At 44.2% G+C, this 18,975-nt stretch overlaps 1 protein-coding gene across 2 annotated transcripts in view; it reads left to right on the forward strand.

Moving 5' to 3' along the window:
* DHRS7 (dehydrogenase/reductase 7) overlaps positions 1-18,975 on the forward strand; it is a 38,960-nt gene that overhangs the window by 14,762 nt on the left and 5,223 nt on the right. Inside the window, exons 1-4 of one of the 2 annotated variants that reach the window (XM_074956419.1) lie at positions 3,820-4,023; positions 4,826-4,978; positions 10,771-10,877; positions 12,021-12,260. In XM_074956419.1, the coding sequence (XP_074812520.1) occupies positions 3,996-4,023; positions 4,826-4,978; positions 10,771-10,877; positions 12,021-12,260 (528 nt within the window). In that variant the 5' untranslated portion in view covers positions 3,820-3,995. Of the gene's footprint in view, positions 1-3,819; positions 4,024-4,825; positions 4,979-10,770; positions 10,878-12,020; positions 12,261-18,975 lie in introns of those variants that run through there. The other variant, XM_074956418.1, reaches the window with a different exon arrangement.

Here is an 18,975-nt window from a genome sequence, read left to right on the forward strand (position 1 = left end):
GCAATAGTTGCAGATGAAGGTACTACTCAGTCTGGATACATCTACATAGCCACTGGGAAGTATGATTTCCATCTTAAATAGATAGACGCATGCTAATTCTGCTTGAGCTAGTGCCTAAAAACAGCAGTTTGCCCACCATTTCTCAGGCTAGCTGCCGAAGCAAAGTCCTGCCCAATCCCCTAGGTCTGCACTTGCTCAGTCTCAGCTGCAGCAGCATAGGCAATGGGTACAGTGCTATTTTTAGGCACTAGCTCCATCAGAACTAGGGCATATACTTCTACTTGAGCTGGGAATCCTGCTTCCCCACGGCTATGTAGATATACCCTCTGAGTAAAGGTTGCAGAATCTGGCCCAAGTGGTGCTGCTGCTTGTAATAAACACAGATTGCAATCTGAGGGGTATACACAACGCATGTAAGAATGGGGAAGGCAGGTTAATAGCTGTAAAACAGTTAATATAAGGTTCCAGGGTATACATTACATCTGGAGTCAGGCTGTAAGCTCTATCATTGGCAGATGAGGGGAGTTTGTCTCAGACTGTAGACCAGGGATCGGCAACCTTTGGTACGTGGCCCATCAGGGAAATCCGCTGATGGGCCGAGACGGTTTGTTTACCTGCAGCGTCCGCAGGTTTGGCCGATTATGGCTCCCACTGGCTGCGGTTCGCCGTTCCCGGCCAATGGGAGCTGTGGGAAGCAGCGTGGGCCAAGGGATGTGCTGGCCACCACTTCCCACATCCCCATTGGCCTGGAACAGCAAACCGCGGTCAGTGGGAGCTGTGATCAGCCGAACCTGTGGACACTGCAGATAAACAAACTGTCCCAGCCCACCAGCGGATTTCCCTGACAGGCCGTGTGCCAAAGGTTGCCAGTCCCTGTTGTAGGCATTTGTTTGTCACCCATGTATGTAGCTGAATGCTTGATAGCTCTGGTTCTAGAGCAGGGGTGGGCAAACTTTTTGGCCCGAGGGCCACATCAGGGTGCGAAACTGTATGGAGGGCTGGGTAGGGAAGGCTTTACCCCCCCAGACAGCCTGGCCCCTGCCCCCATCCGACCCCTCCCACTTCCCGCCCCCTGATTGCCCCCCTTAGGTCCCCCACCCATCCAACCCCCCCAACCCCCGCTCCTTGTCCCCTGACTGCCCCCTCCCGGGACCCCTGCCCCTAACCACCTCCCTCCCCCCCTCGCCCCAAACCTCTGCCCTATCCAACCGCCCCCTTACCATGCTGCTCAGAGCAGCATGTCTGGCAGCTGGGCCACCCGGCTGGAGCCAGACACACTGCTGCACTGCCCTGCCTGAGCGCGTAGCCCCGTCATTCAGAGCACTGCCCGTGCGGCGTGGCTGCAGGGGAGGGGGAACAGCAGGGGAGGGGCTGGGGGCTAGCCTCCCAGGCCAGGAGCTCAGGGGCCAGGTAGGACAGTCCCACGGGCCACCTCTGTTCTAGAGAATGAACATGGATTGGGAAATGTGCTCTCCTCAGAGTGGATAAGTATAGCCAGTTTAAGGTGACTGTTGCACTTGGTCTAAATATGAAGAACAATTCCATCTGATTAACCTACCCTGGGAAGTGTGAACACTCTCTTAAACTATGGTGATTCAGATCTCTAAATTTCTCCCATCTCCTCCTCTTCCACTGGTGAAATGAAATCAAGGCCTTGTGTTTATACAGGACCTATGAAACTCCAGGAAAAAGTCCAAACTGCACCAGAGGGATTTCTTAGCTGGCTGACACATACTGCTATGCTGCACAACCTCTCATGCATGTTGTGTCTCAGAGCACAATAGTTAACCATTAACACCATTCTATTGTAATTCTTTATTTTAAAACACTCATTTAAAAATGAACCATTAAAAGTTCTTCTCAACAAAAACACATACTGGAACATATCAGTTCTATGACTGGTCTCCAACAGTATTCTATTCCTTGCTCTTCTGTGAAGAGCAACACCCAAATTGATCCAAATGTACTTGCCAAGATGCAATACCATTGTGACGCTGAGCCAGTGAGGGATAAGCAGCCAGCAGGCTAAGTGATCCAAAATCAACCTTTAAGACATTAGAAAAGTATTGAAATGGTAACCAGGGCCATTCCTTGTAGATGGTTATCAAAGCCATGTTAAATAGATGGGAGTTCTGTATTGTTGGAGAACTAGAAGAGAATACTAATTGTATTTGTGTTTACCTAGATCTGTTAGAAGTATAACAATGTGATCTAATAAACTTTTAGATGCTAAACTTCTGTTTCTGTCTGTAATGTTTCATTATTATATTCTATTGATTCAGAGATCAAAAGGGAATATTAACAATTAGATGAAACTGGTGGTGCAATAATATCATTGTCTTTATTTCTCTTTGAAGTTTGTAGTAAGCTACCTATGAACCTTTCAAAAGTTAATTGCCTTATGCTAATCAATGCAACTGGTTATCAGTGTATGCCTAGGAAAGAGATTTACTTCAGAGCAACAATGTAATTACCTATTCATCATCCAAGGAATGCCTGCTGTGGTCACTTTCTGCCAAGAGGTTTGTCAGCTGAGCTTCAGCTATAAAAACTTTAGAGCCTCATCCTTTATCTCAGATCTGCTTAAACTTTGTCAGGGGAAACTCAAGCCACAAGACTGAGGTCTCCGTGTATGTCCTGGATTATCCCTGCAACTTTTCATGGAAGAATTTGAACAAACTGTGCACATGGACTGCCTATTGGACTATAACCTATTGAACTGCTTTTGGAAGGACTCTTACAGATCAGCAGTTCACCATCTCTGCTATGAAACTGACCTAAGAACTTTATTCATGTCTGTATATATAATAATTTTTAACCACGGTAACTTTTTCTTTTTAATAAATCTTCTTTTAGTTAATAAGAATTGGCCGTAAGCATGTATTTAGGTGAGATCTGAAATATCAGTTGACCTGGAGGATATGGTGTCTGATTTCTTGGGACTGGTAGAACTTGGTGAATAAGGCTTTAAATAACCCTCACTATGTAGGCTTGACTGGGTGGGAGCCAAAGGCTGGATTGCTTAAAGGGAACTGTATTTTGGCTCCATAGTGACCAGTTAGGTATTACAGAAGCAGTTTTGTTACTGGCTTGGTGAATCTATTTATTAGAACAAACCACCAGTTTGGGGGATCATCTGCCCTGTTCTTCACAATTTGCCCAGATTGAGCATTCTCAGTGTGGCCCCTCCAGAGACCATGATCACTTTGGTGTAGTCTGGTTAGGATATACATTACCACAGGTCAATTGGGTTTTGGATCAGAAACACATACTTGTCAAAAGTTAATTGATATTGAGAGGTTAAAGATTAATTACAAGTGAGCCACATTCATATGATGATCTTTCAGAAAAACCCTTGAAAAATTGTGCTCACAAAAGGGGCTGTTTAAGGAAAATGTTCTCAGATCAAGACCTGAAAAATCTGTTTAAAAGACCGTAACCAGAAAGCAGGGTCTCCATCTTCATCTGTCCCAGATGCAGTGGCTGCAATAGAAGCAGTTAGAACACTAGCAGTGAAAAAAAAATGGCAGTTAGAGCATGAAGCAAAACTGGCAGATCTTCGATTGCAGGAAAAGCAAAAGATTACAGAAGAAGCTGACAGGAGAGCCAAAAAAGCTTACTACCAACATCTAGCAGAGGCTGAAATTGAAAAAGCTGCTCAAAGGAGGCTGGAACAGGCACGTAGAAAGCAGGTAGAAGCTGCCACACTCCAGCTCTAAGTCCTGAGAGAACAAAAGAATCTGCCACAGCCTGGAAATCGATCTCATCTCAACAGCAAAAATTTGGAAAGGATTTGTCCTGTTTACAAAGATACTGAGGATATAGAGGAATTTCTGTCTATCTTTGAATGTCTGTGTGAAGTTCATCCTATTCCAGATGGGCAGAGGATGCCTGTCCTGGTGATTGAGATCATCTTCCGGCCAGTGTTCTGATTGGCAATGACATTATAACTAGGTTGCATCCAGTTTAATGTCATAACTAGGGACCGGGTGATTATGACACTTCCATCTTGCCTGTTGTTGGGTAAGGATATGACAACTTTGTTTCATCAGGCTGATATGACCAGGGCGCACAAGGAAAGCATGAAGGTGATTGGACTGTTACCCGCTACCCATGTAGAAAATTGTGACAAGGAGGGAATTGGAGCTAATTATTAGAATAAACCACCAGTTTGGGGGATCCTTTGCCCTATTCTTTGCTGTTTGCCCTGATTGAGCATTCTCAGTATGGCCTATTCAGTGACCATGGTAACAACCATAATATAGGGGAATATATATATATTTTTTAACCTCAGCAGTGAATCAGTCCTAAATAGCTGGGGGATGGGAAATCTGACCAGTAGGAGAGAGGAGATTAATTTTCAACAGCAAAGGGAAGAGGGGACAAAAGTGTGTCTATGCTGAGAGGACACATGCAATATCTTTGGTGGTTCAACAAATATTATTTAATTATGTAGCTTTCTTTTTTTGGGATGGGTGGAGGAAGAGTGAGTGTGTGTGTGTCCTCAAGATGGCTAACAAAATCAGAGTTTGGGGTGTGTTGGGATAAGCTATAGGGGAAAATATGTATAAAAATAGTATGATTGTATAACTTAAAGACTGCACTGTAATGTGCAAAAGGGTGAAATTAAGGTTGCATGTGCCTTTAACTGTGGAACTTCTTGATCTTCTGAGCACTTATCTATGTAACCTTAATAGCTGGTTATACACTGACAAGTGACTTTATAATAATGCTATTGTGAGGTTCCATGTTTCTGTATAAACTGTGCAAATTTGAATCGCTGCCAACAGTGATTCATAAACTGCTTTCTTGGTCATTTCAACAGAAAATGAACTGCCTGACAAGGTCGTCTGGGTGACAGGGGCCTCAAGTGGAATTGGAGAAGAGTTAGCTTACCAGCTAGCAAAGATAGGGGCTCTAGTTGTGCTTTCTGCAAGAAGAGAGAATGAATTGGAAAGGGTGAAACAGAAGTGTCTTGGTAAGTAAAAAAGTAACTTCCATATTATTGATCTGGCTTTTGCCATTGTAGAAGTGTTGTAAAAAAACTTAATCCATACAACAGGAATACATTCATAATTAAAGGCAGTTATGAACTTACATTTATTATAACCTAGATGCTTTGCTTTGAGTTTTGTGTATTTTTAGAAAGCTCGAGCTGAAGGATGCAATGTTACAGGAGCAGTAAATGAAAAATGTTTAGGTGCTAAAGTTGCAGTTGCATGCGTAGGCACCTAGTGGGATTGTCAAAAGCACTTATCTGCAATTTTAGGCAATTTAACAGTCTGGGCCTTTTTCTCTTGAAAATAAGAGGGTATTTTCAAAAGGAACACAAGGCACTGTGCCAACAGGGTGGGGTCATGTGGAAATTCTGGCAGGCTCTTAGTGTAAAAGTTACGCAATAATTGAGCCATCCAAGATATGCAGCTAAACTTGTCTTTGTGGCAGTTTGTAATCTTCAGTACCATCTTATAGCACAGAGGTGGGCAAACTACAGCCTGCGGGCCACATCCAGCCCGTGGGACCGTCCTGCCCAGCCCCTGAGCTCCTGGCCCGGGAGGCTGTCCCTCCCTCCCCCGGAGCCATGCCGCTGCGCGGCACAATGCTCTGGGTGGCAGGGCTGCAGAGCTCGGCCTGACCCCGTGCTCTGTGCTGTGCGGCACAGCTACCTGTCCTGGTGCAGCTATGCTGCCAGCCACCGGTGCTCTAGGCAGCGTGGTAAGGGGGTAGGGAGCGGGTTGGACAGGGGAGTTTGGGGGGTGGTTGGGGGCTTGGACAGGGGTTGGGGCAATCAGAGGGTGGGGAATGGGGGTGGGTGTCCTGTGTGGGGGCAGTCAGGAAGGAGAAGAGGGGTTGGGTGGTGGGGCAGTTAGGGGTGAGGGGCCTGGGGGTGGTCAGGGGACCGAGAGCAGGTCCCCGGCGAGCCATCAAGGAACAGGAGGGGCAGGAGTCCTGGAGGGACCATCAGGGGGTGAGAAGCAGGAGGGTCAGACGGGGCAGGGGCAGGGCAATGCCTGGCTGTTTGGAGAGGCACAGCCTCCCCTAACCGCCCCTCCATACAATTTCAGGAACCCGATGCGGCCCTCAGGCCAAAAAGTTTGCCTGCCCCTGTTTATAGCACCTAAACTTCTTGGTGGGTGTAAGTAGCTCAGACTCCCTGTTACAGATGGGTGTGAGACTATGCTGCTATAGTCCCTGTTGTGTAGACGTGGCCTCACTAAACAACAGAAACATTCAGGGGTCCAGTCTGCCTTCAACATGTTTGAACAGGGTAACTGCAAGGTTGCACAGGTGTCCCTGAGGAAATCGTTTACCCTGCGGAATATTTTACTGGTATTGATGAATGACATGCCAACAGCAGTGACTTCAATCTCAACAAAATGAGGTTACTGCATCCTGGTGCACAAGTAGGGACTCCTTATTTGTGGCAAAGGTTAGGTCTAATGAAAAAACACTTGCTGGGGGCAGGGACAAGGTCCAACACAGTATTTGCCCAGCATTGTGGAAACAAGGTCAGTCTAGCCTGCATATATTGGATTGCTATAAATGTAATCATTAACAAATCCTGCTGCAGCCCTCTACTTGCTCTCTAGTGTGCAGATGATGGAAGGAGAAAGAGATTAATGTAGTTATGGCCCAGAAACAATCAAAGATGAAAGAGAATTAGTTACCAGGTGGACTCTAATTAAAAACACTTAAAACACACAAAAATAGACATTAAAATGTGGGGGAAGGGAATAATTTTGTTGCCTTTGCTGTGTGAAGAAGACTCTCAAGCCACTATTTCGGAAGCAAGCTCAGTGCAACTGTGAGAAAGGTCAGTTGTTCAAAACAACAGAAAAGCTGATGCATGCAGCATGAAGACTTGGAATTGATGGCACTTGGCTTTGCTAACATATTCATCAGCCTGAAAGCATCCTAAAGAGCACACAGTGTAATAAACAGACATATATGATGCAATAGTGAAAATATCTTATGAGATGCATTTAAGCCTCCTCAAATCCTTCTTCATAACAAGAAGAAATTAACAAACGCAGGCGTTCTGCTTTACCATAAAAAAGTACTGTTAACAAAAGAAACGGCAGCTTGACAGTGTGGGACTGGGGATTGGTCCAGGAGGAGAGGTGGTGTCTATAGGGTCCATCCCCTGCCCTCTCCCGAAGAGTGTGGATTCTCTGGCTCAAGTTGATGAAACTGCTCAGAATGGCAGGGCGGGCTTAGAAGTTTTGGGATCTGTGATTGGCATGGAACAAACTCTGGCTAGCTTTACACTAAATTTTTCTGCTGCTGAAATAAAAGCAGAAAGTTGCCAGCACAGATTTTAAGCTATATAATCTGAGTGAACTTGCTGTGGAAACTGAGACAAACAAAACCACTTTTGAGGATGGAACCATGTCTTAATGTATAAGAGGGAAGCCAGTTTGTTACTGAACGTCTATGCCGTTTGCTTAGTACTTGGTTTGCCAACTAAAACTCTTACAGAAATAGTTGAGGTTTTTGTGTTTACATGCTTCCTTTCTCTCCTTTTGAAAGGAAAAGAACCTGTCTTCAGAAAATATACTGTCTGAATGGCCTTCGCAGTAAGGCCTATGTGGTTCATTAGTGATAAGATTGTGATAGGATGTCTTGGAGCACTGCATGGCCTTCTGATGCTTTTCTTATTCTTGTGGGAAGTACTTAAGATCATTCACATGTTTCCCAGGCAGAGGGCATTAAAAATAGCCACTGAAGTCACACTAACCTTCCCTGACTCTCTGGTTCTTGTCAATTAACCTTACAAGTTTACTGGGATTTGATCTCAAGTGGCCTTAATGTTCGTTTTTGTGTGTCTCTCTCTCTCTTTGTAAAACTTAGAAGTAACGCTTAATATCTGAGGGCTTGCCCACATGTCAAATTAACGTGTGGCAAGCCCAGGTGTGAATCTACTGTGTATCAGCTTGCTGTACACTAGCTTGCCATGTGAATGAGGCCTTACTCCCTATGAAACTCATGAGCACGCTCTAGTGGTTACGCTTGTGAATTTTCCACTGTGCCTTAATTTTTCATGACTATAAAACATTTAAAAAAAAAAAAAATTAATGTTCAGCTTAAAAAGACAGAACACTAAGGGTATGTCTACACTACGAAATTAGGTCGATTTTTATAGAAGTTGATTTTTTGGAAGCAGTTTTATACGGTCGATTGCATGTGTCCCCAGTAAGCGCAGTAAGTCGGCGGAGTGCGTCCACAGTACTGTGGCTAGCGTCAATTTTCGGAGCGGTACACTGAGGGTATTGGAATTCTGGGTTGAGCTCCCAATGCCTGATAGGGCAAAAACATTGTCGCGGGTGGTTTTGGGTACATGTCGTCAGTCGCCCCTCCCTCCCTCTGTCTGCCGTTGCTTTCACAGAGGATCGTTTCGCAGCTTTTTTCCTGGATTAAGCATGCAGCCGCCATAGCACTGCAAGTGGGAGCCCGCTCAGCTCACTGTCACCACTGCTGTTGTGGGCAAGACTACTGTGGGGGCTGCTGTGATCCAAGTAGCCAGTGGAATCACTGACGTTCTGTTATCAAGGGTAGTGACTCTGGGAAATGTGTGGGCCTTTTTAGATTTTTAGGTGCATCATATTCCTGTCCTTTGTCGCTGGTGAAGAAATCTTTCAGCCGTACGTTCCACGTGTAACAGCTCCAGGGCTCCTGCTCTTTTGCCTTGGCCACATAGCAGCAGCTCCTGGGTGCCTTCGCATCAATGGTGAACGGCTCCACTACTTCCGCTGCAACTCTGCTATCCTGATCTGCTGCAACTCTGCAGGAGACAGTGCAGTAGGACTGCTAGCCGTCCTCATCAACGGTGTCTTGCTCGCTCCACCGCTTCCGCTCAACTCTGCTATCCTGATCTCCTGCGAGCAGGAGGCTTCTGCCTCAGGCTGCACTCCCAGCCAGCAGCACTGCGCAGTCGCGCCTACCCCTTGCTCCCATGGCTCATGAAGCCTGGACAGTAGTAAGGAGCAGTTCAACTATAGGCTGAGCAAGTGCAGAATGGTGGTAGAATGTGCCTTTGGACGTTTAAAAGCTCGCTGGCGCTGTTGGTCAGACCTCAGTGTAACCAACATTCCCATTGTTATTGCTGCTTGCTGTGTGCTCCATAATATCTGTGAGAGTAAGGGGCAGACGTTTATGGCAGGGTGGGAGGTTGAGGCAGATCGCCTGGCGTCCGATTTTGAGCAGCCAGACACTGATTAGAAGAGCACAGCAAGGCGCGCTGCGCATCAGAGACTTTGAAAACCAGTTTCATGACTGGCCAGGCTACAGTGTGACAGTTGTGTATTTCTCCTTGATGCAAACCTGCCCCCTTTGTTGATTTTAATTCCCTGTCAGCCAACCACCCTCCCTGCTTTGAAATAAAGTAACTATTGTTTTGAAACCACGCATTCTTTCTTAATTAAAAAAAAAAAATTGAGATAATGGACAAGGTAGCCACGGGTGGTTTTGGGTACGTCGTCAGTGACCATTCCCTCCCTCCCTCCCTCCATGAAAGCAACAACAGACAAACATTTCTTGCCCTTTTTCCTGGATTACCCATGCATATGCCAGAGCACTGGAAGCGGGAGCCAGCTCCGATCACTGCTGCAGTTGTGAGCATTGTAAACACCTCGCATTTGCCCTTGGAGATTTTGGCATATATATTGGCATTACATCTTTTGGAACGGAGTTCTGGTAGCATGGATTCGTCTCCCCATACAGCGATCAGATCCAGTTCCTCCTGTTCGGTCCATGCTGGAGCTCTTTTGCGATTCTGGGACTGCATGGTTACCTGTGCTGATGAGCTTGCCATGCTGGCCAAACAGAAAATGAAATTCAAAAGCTCCTGGGGCTTTTCCTGTGTACCTGACTAGTGCATCTGAGTTGAAAGCGCTGTCCAGAGCGGTCACAATGGAGCACTCTGGGATAGCTCCCGGAGGCCAATACCGTAGAATTGCATCCACACTACCCCAAATTTGACCCAGCAATGTCGATTTTTAGTGCTAATCCCCCTCGGAAGGAGTACAAAAAAGATTTTAAGAGCCCATTAAGTTGACAAAACTGGCTTCGTCATGTGGACGGGTTCAGGGTTAAATCGACTTAACGCTGCTAAATTCGACCTAAACTCATAGTGTAGACCAGGGCTTAGTATCTTTCATTTGTTTAACACCCAAATAATGTACCTACACATACAAATTTTATTTTAATCCTTTTTCTGCCTTTAGGAGCTGTTTCTGTAGTCCAATAGCATTAACCATATTCAAGGTTCTCCAGCTTCTGGCTCAGGTATTGTGTATGTAGGTTGGCCATTACCGCCCCCTGGCTGTCATGGAAAGGACAATACCCTGCATGCTCTCAGGAATGCACACAGCTGAACAGTTTAACCTACAGGCAAAATGTGAAGGATCCTGATACCCTGTGCTTCTGAAGGCCTTGGTTAAAATCCTAATTTAAAAAGCCATATTGCAGTGGTTATAAGGAATGTGTAAATGCCTTGTAGACTAGAGTGTGTTGGTATGTTCAAGATACACAAACCCATTTCATTTAATAAGAGTACTTTGTGTTGGTACTGTTATGATAGCATTCCATTAGCTGATTCTGTGTTTGAGAAAACAAAATCTGTTCCCTTCCCACTTAATGGAATTTCCTTTTTGGAAGCTGTGTTGGTGGTGAGGCTGTTGGATTTACTTATTTTAAAATATCAGGAATTAAATGTGCCTTATTGGTGTTTTGGCTGGAATGCTCCTTTTTAAATACTTTCTTTTACTTTAGAGATCTCCAACTTGAGCAGTAAAGATATCCTTGTTTTGCCCCTTGATTTGACTGATAGAAGCTTCCATGAAACTGCAACTAAAATCGTTCTTCAGCATTTTGGCAGAGTGAGTTGAATTTTTGGGCTGTCGTTCCCCCCCCCCCCCAGTTTACAACCACCCCCATCCCTCCACCTTTATTCTTTTCTGAATTAATGAAAATAAAAACAAAACCAAAGTTACCTACCCATTTTGTATGTTTTTGTGTGTATGCACACATGTTTGTGTGGATATCAAGTCCTTGATCCTACAATTGTTTGCTTGTGGGCATGCCATTGACGTCAGTGGGGGTTCTGCACAGGTGCAACAATGAGCAAATAACTTGAGTAAGGAGCTAAGAATCTACTTGGATTGTTCCTGATCTGTGGTTGTATAATCTCATTTCTAGATCCATACTGAAAATGGAATAACCATAACTGTGTGTGTATTGGTCTGAAAGTTGAACACAAGAAAGCAAATTCAGAGAGTTTCATGTCGCAGTGTTAGTAATATCTGTTTGTGCTAGCTAACGTGCACAACAGAAATGTACATAACTCAAAAGCTGACTGTTCATATCAAGAATAAGGGGGGGGGGGAATAAATAAAATATTTTCCTGTGCGTAGGTGTTCTGCTCCAGATGCCTGGCTCTGTGGTTGTCCCTTCAAACATAATCTGAAATCCAGGCAGTGTAATAAAGTGGGAAGTTTTATATAGTGCCCATAGTCCCCTTGTCATTTTATGCTTTTACAGTCCTGTTTTTGTAGTTGTCTTTCTCTCCCCACCCCCCATTGCTGTCTCCTCCAGTGGAACTCTGGGCAGACCAAAGAGTCAGCCCACATGGACCATCTTGCAGGACCAGGGCCTTAGATGTTACTAGCTACAAGATTATAGGCTTCTTTTATATTAAACTATCCTGCTATGTGGTTTCCATCTACAAGTGTTCCTCTAATGGACCTGGTCTACTGCTCAGCATAGTTACATTGAGCTATTTTTGTCAGTTTTTTTTTTTTTTGCTAACCCAGCACCAAAATTAGCCAAACCTCAACTTAGACTTAATTGTTGTGGGTTTCTGCCACTAGAGTGACTAAAACATCTTCTGCAGCAGCTAATAGTGACCCAATGCTACAAAAGCTAGACGATATTAGGGAGAGAAAAGCTGGGCAAGACTCATGCTCCCTCAGGGAAAAAATGTTGGTGGTTAAGACTTGTATTAATTTGTTTCTTTTCTGAAGATTGACGTTTTGGTGAACAATGGTGGACGTTCCCAGCGCTCACTGTTTGTGGATACGAAGGTGGATGTCTATGCTGCCATAATGGAACTTAATTACCTGGGTACAGTCTCCTTAACTAAACATGTCCTGAATCACATGGTCCAAAGGAAAAAAGGGAAGATTGTAACTGTGAGCAGTGTAATGGGCATCATGGGAGCCCCCCTCGCCACGGGATATTGTGCCAGCAAGCATGCCCTCCAGGTAAGCTAAATTCCATCTGGCTCGCTAAACTAGCAGTCTTGGAACATAGTGACTTTGTATCTCCAGGAAGCTTTATTGCTGGAGCAGCTAGTCCTTGCTGAAGCTTTTATTCCAACCAACATCCAGCAAGGAGAGAGACTTGGCTGAAGAAGTGTATGCTTATTGTGGGGCCCCTGCCTAAATATTTTAAAGCTCCTCAGAATTAACAGAAGGGGCTGGCTATAGACAACACTCCCCTCCCAAACCTGGGCACAACTGGTGACCAGGAAAAGTGTCTCCTTTCCATCCGTCCTTTCCTCTTTGGATAGCCAACAACTCGCTGGTGGGGACTGCAGGGGCCTCAGGTAGGTCTAACAGATTTACAACTGAAATAAGATCACCATTTTTTCCCTGTCTGTCTTCCCAGGGTTTTTAGGTGAAATAGTATGGTAGTATTGGGATCCAAAACCCATGAGTTAGGCCCCCAAAATCATAGGCACCGACTCTGTGGGTGCTCTGGGGCTCAAACACTCATGGAGGATGCGGGGGGAGAGAATAAGGGGTGCTCAGCACCCATGAGCCAGAGCTTAAGTGTGGAATGTGATGAGTTCCATGCTGCTAACAACTTCTGCTCTTGGGACAGGGAGCTTTTTGTAAACAGAGGCAGGGTGATTAAGATAATTTAATGATAAGCCTTTTGTTAAGGATCATAAGATGATCCTGAAAGCAGTGCCAGGTACTCTAGTTAAGGAAATAAAGGGTAGGAATAAATAGTCTATTTTCAGAATGAAGAGAAGTAAATAGTGGTGATCCCCAAGGGCACGGACTGGGACCAGTGCTGTTCAACCCATTCATAAATGATCTCTAAAAGGGTGTGACAGGGCAAGGCCAGATGTCTATAGAAAAGTAGTGGGAGATAGAGATATTAGCTCCAGGCTAAACAAATCCCTGGTACCAGGATAAGTGAAATGGCAGCTGCTTCAGGTCAATTAAGACACCTAGGGCCAATTAAGAACTTTCCAGAAGGCAGGGAGAAGGCTCGGTTGATTGGGACACCTGAAGCCAATCAGGGGATGGCTGAAACTAGTTAAAAGCCTCCCAGTTAGTCAGGTGGGTGTGCATGTCAGGAGCTGTGGGAGGAAGTTGTGCTGTTGGAGAGACTGAGTAGTACACACCATATCAGGCACAAGGAAGGAGGCCCTGAGGTAAGAGTGAAGTGGAGCTTGAGGAAATGCGGGCTGCTGTGGGGGAAGTAGCCCAGGGAATTGTACATGTCCTGTTTCTAAAAGGTCAGCTACCATAGCTGATACTATTAGGGTCCCTGGGCTGGAGCCCGGAGTAGAGGGTGGGCCCGGGCTCTCCCAACCCCCCCCCCCCAGCTCCCTGATTAATCACTGAGACTGGGAGACAACAGAGACTGTGTGCAAGGCAGGATAACTTCTCCTGACTTCCCTCACTGGCTTATGAAAATGGCTCAGTAGACTGTGACCCTTGTCTCTAGAGAGAGAAGGGTTACGTGGAGGGTCACAGTGAGCCTCTGAGGCTAGTGAAATCTGCCAGGAAATGTGGGACCCACGGAGGCAAGGACAGAGCTTTGTCACAAGGGGTAAACAGTGAGGTGGCAAAATTTGCAGATAGTTAAGTCCAAAGCAGACTGAAGAGTTACAAAGTGATGGCACAAAACTGGGTGCCTTGGCAACAAAATGGCAGATGAAATTACATGTTAAATGCAAAGTAATGCACAGGGCAAAATATAATTCCCACTATACATATAAAATGATGGGGCCTAAATTAGCTGTTGCCCTTCAAGAAAGAGATCTTGGAGTCATAAATCTGCAGTACTCTGGAAACACTGTGCCTCTATGATCCTGAACTGTGGAACACTCATTCTCCAGCTTCAAATGACTTAAAAATTATCTCCAGTCATCAATGGGACAGATGCAACTGAATAATGTAGCTGTCCTTAACGTGCATCAAGACCATATCAGGGAACTAGATATCAAATAAGATTGCTGACCGTTTCATCCAGAAAGCTACAGTGAGACGTAATGTCTTTAAACTGCAACGTTAGTGAAGACAGCTTGTAGGTGATTGCAATGATTTTAATATACTGTAATTCATGATGTAATTATGTAGTTCATAACTTAATTATTAAAACAGTAAAGATACCAACAATACACATTCAATAACTAGAATATAAAAGAAGTGTTTAAAATAGGCTGAAAATAGCCTCTCCCCTGCCCGCAAACTGGCAGAACACTTCCTCCCTCCCCCAACACACACACCCCTTCAGAAACAGTCACTAGCAAAAACAAAAGTCCGCACCTATGCGCAAAACCATAAGTGGTCAAAACATCACAAGAACTTGGGGGGAGGGGTGTATGTGTGTGTGTTTGTTTGTTTGTTTTGTTTTTTTTAAATTCTTTGCTTTGTGGCTTTGGAGCCTTTAGGGTGCCCCCTTTCAAGCTTTTTCTGGCCCTTATGGTTTCAGAGAACTATTTATTTCTAATAATTGCTTGACTCCAGCAGCTGGGGCTTAATAAAATCATAGGTTTTGGCAATGCTGTATGTCAAGGGGCACAGTGAAATCCTCAAAAAAAAACCCCAGAAACCGTTGCTATAGGACATACTATATTACAGCCCTGTTTCCTTGCAAGGCTTTTTTTTATATTGGTGTGAATATAAAAGGGTTATGAACAACCTCAGTTCCGAAGGTGTTTGTAATTCTGAGGGTCTACTGTACACTCTGTTCACTTTGATATGGGGGTTTCCTTATTTATATTTTGAAATAGAAATAATCCCCATATGAGACCTACAGCCTTACTGGCTGAAATACATATATCCGAAGGAGAAAGCCATGAGTGGCAATGGGAACTCCTTGTGAAGAAGGGAATTGACATTCATGTTTATGGGCTAGAATAACTGAGGGAATTGTGGGCCCAGTCCTTTGAATTTTGAGCACTTTCATGACTTTCAAAGAGAATCTGTGGCTCATGGCACCTCATGAAGTACCTGGTATCTTTCAGCATCTTGCCCTTTATTCTCACCATTTCTTGCAACAAATTGGGGATGTGTATGCTTATCTTCACCAGTGTAGAAGGCTCTCACAGCAATAGACCAAGAAACAATGTCTGTAAGGGTTGCATCTGAATTTGTATAACTTTATGGGGTTAGATATGATCTGCTTTCCACACTATTCTGTGAACTGCTGCTAAAGTGTGATTTGTTTTCAACTTAAACTGCAGTGACTGTTCTAGTCAGTGACTTTATAAAATGGCACCTCCTTACTCAACACCTGACTTGAAGGTGCACATAGCAGATATTTGTTTAGTGTATGAAATACTATAAAGCAAAGGGCTGGCATAATAAGCCCGTCAATAAGCTATGAAAGAATGAGGCCAATTCTGTTGAGGAGGCACAAGACAGTTGTCAGGTGTTACTGAAAACTCTTACCACTGAAATCCTAGGTGGAGGTTCGAGCTCTCAATTAAGAAGTCAGCTTTTGACTTCTATGCTGTGGAGAGCTGATCTGGAAGTCCATTGAGAGAAAAAGCATATAAATGTGAACACCCTCCCCCAGGGTCATTTCTGTAGTCTTGTTTCTTGTAGTCTTGTAAACTCAATTCTGAATGCTTTTTTGTCTAAACACAATTCAACCATTGTATATCACTATGTGTGCACACAAGGGTCTCTAAATTCCTAGAATCATAAAATATTAGGGTTGGAAGAGACCTCAGGAGGTCATCTAGTCCCTAGATGTAGAGCACTTTGCAAGTGGTGGTAAGGTTGGGCTATTTATTTAAAAAAAAAAAAAAAAAAAAAGCCCCAGGACACTGAAAGTTAACCTTAGCTTAATCTAACATTTGAAAGTATGGAAATGACCAATTAAAGCACTCCAACAGCCTTAATCTATAGCAAAACAAGCCTCAAGTCGCCTTTCCTCTGTTTCTTTCACAGCTAGAGCCTGGTTCTACAAACTGCTATTCATATAGCTTCCCACAGGGTTGCAAAGCAGAGGGCTTTATCCTACAAGATGTAGTATGTATTTATTTATTTAATTTTTACCAAAGGCTTTTAAGAAATTCAGGATAGGTTAGTGGATATCTTCTTGTAAGAGTCAATGTATTGATTCATTGACCACCCTACTACCATCCTCCTTTTGTCACATCACAGACATTTTAAGATGTTTGTATTCTTTAAAAGCACAAACCTTCAATTTGAAGACACTGTATTTGTAAAGACTTGTATGTATAATGCTAGTTAACATGATGGCAGAGGAGCACCCTTACCTTAGGTTTTTGAAGTGGCTTTAATGCCATGATCTGGGTCTAGGAAGTTTGTCTACATGTAATTGTTTTGTATTTGTTGATTCTTAATTGGTGGCACATGGAGTCTTAATAAAGAATGCAGAATGATGGACTTCAGTATGCTCTTCATACAAATTCCTAATTTGATAATTGGTAGCACATGGTGCCTCAATGGCGCAATGACAGCCTTCGGTATTCACCCTAATTAGGCATTTGTATAATTGGTGGCACATGGAGTTGCACTAAAGAATGATTTGTGATGTCTTCGCATGCTGCCTAATCAAAAACTTCTAAAATAGGTGCCTTTGCTAGACATAAAGGCTGCTAGTTCTTGCACAATAGCACTGCAATTAGGAGCAGAACATCTTAATGTTTTTGGACATTGAGTTGAAAGTTCGTATGGATGGATAACACTTTCTGTTCTAACACCATCCTTCCACTCCCCAAATGCACTCCAGTGAGGGTGTCACCAGGGGCCAGTGTTAGGGTTGCTGGGTGCCTAACTGTGTATTTCTATACTTTCAAATGTTGGGCTTTCTTTGAAACCTATCCTAATATCTAGGTTTCTTTTTGACAGTGCTTGTCTTTTAATAGCAATAATATTATAAAATCACTAATCTGTACTCTCAGCCACTGCAAACCCCCAGTAAAAACCACAGCAGCGAGTCTCAGAGCCCAGGTCAGTGGACTCAGGATCTGAGATTCTGTCTACACTGCGCTTTGGAGGTGTGATTGCAGCAAGCATAGACATACCCACGCTAGTTTTGATCAAAGCTAGATCTAGATCAAAGCTAGCTCAGGTAGCCATAGCAGTGAAGTCTTGACAGCACAGGCTACCCTCATCCACTCAGGACTCTGGGTAGGTGCTTTGAATGGCTGCCACCCATGCTGTCAGGTTTCAGTACTGCTGTTCAAAGCTAGCTTGAGTAACCAGCTAGATCTTGCTACACATGCTGCCATCACATCACCTGATTAATTACAAACACGAGAGGTAGGTCTACATTGTAAAGCTCAGCTTCGCTCTTGCATTTGTCTGCAGTGTGTTCAAGTCAGAGCCCAGTCCAGCTCCAAGTGAAGCCAAGGGCAAAATTCTCTATTGAATTCAGTGGTGCAGCATTGGACACTTAGAGCACGTGGTCCAAGATCTTGTTGAACATTGTTTCCCTCTGTGACGTTACACCCCGTATTCTTCATAGAAATATCTTAATTGTGCCATATTCATATTATATGTCTTATGCAAGATGGGGCATGTGAGGTGTCCTAGAAAAGGTCCATTTACTGAATGTATTTATCCAATTTGTATGCATGTGTCTTTTTTCTGTATCTAAAGTTAGTTGTAATTGTTACCCACACAGAAATATTGTCTATGTATGTGCTTGGGGAAACTCCCACCAGAATCAGCCTTAATGGGCTATTAGGAAAAGCCAATGAGTGTTCAAAGATGTGGACCCCCCCCATCTTCCCAAGAATTCCTTCCTGTGGACCTTGCAATTAAACATTGTCTCATGGTTGCCCTGAGACTGCAAGGTCATGTGATAATGTCACCTGGTACAAAATACCACCTTAGGCACTGCTGGTACTTTTCCACTAGAAACAAAGGCTTCCCACCTTATGTAAATTCTATTTAAGGCTGGGAAGCAAGGCAGTCTGGACTGTCCTCTATTGCCTTCCCAGGAAGGAAGACTGCTAAAAACACCTGAAGGGAAAGGCAGAGTTAAGTCCATGCTGAGACAGGGTCCAGTCTGTAAAGGGAAATAACCGGAACTCTAAATTCCGGAAACTCTGCAACTCTCCTAAAATAACATTTAAGGTGAGAAATTACACTTTGTAACCTGTTTCTTGAGTGTATTAAGCTTAGTTTGTGTGTTTTGTTTTATTTTCTCAGTAATCTGCTTTGTTCTGTTTGCTATCCCTTATAATGACTTAATTTACCTTTTGTAGTTAATAAACTTATTTCTTGTTCATAACATAACCCAGTTTGTGCAATTCATAGCTGGGGAGAGGGGCAAGAAGCTGTGCATCTCTCTTTCCACATTGAGGGAGAGGGTGATTTTTATGAGCTTGCGCTGTGCAGATTTTTCTATACAGCGCAAGACAATATTATTTTGGGTTTACTCCCCAAAGGGCATGTGCACATGAGTACTGGGTGAATCCCGGAGCTGATTCCTCCCACACAGAGTTGATCTCCATGTCTGTGTCCATTTGATGCGTGTGTCCCTGCCTGTGTGTGCTGGAGAAAGCTTGAGGGCTGGGCACAGCTAGGACAGGGTGGGGAAACCCAGGCTGGTGGAATGGATGGACCCTAGCACATCAGGAGGCATCCTGGATGGGGGGGTCCAATCTGTCACACCCTCCTCCCTGTGACACAAAATCCTTGTCCTTTACTTAAAACATGATAGAAACTATTCTTTACTCTCTGCATAGGCGTT

This window comes from Natator depressus, chromosome 6 (genome assembly GCF_965152275.1).
Source record: "Natator depressus isolate rNatDep1 chromosome 6, rNatDep2.hap1, whole genome shotgun sequence".
Classification (NCBI taxonomy): Eukaryota; Metazoa; Chordata; order Testudines; family Cheloniidae; genus Natator; species Natator depressus.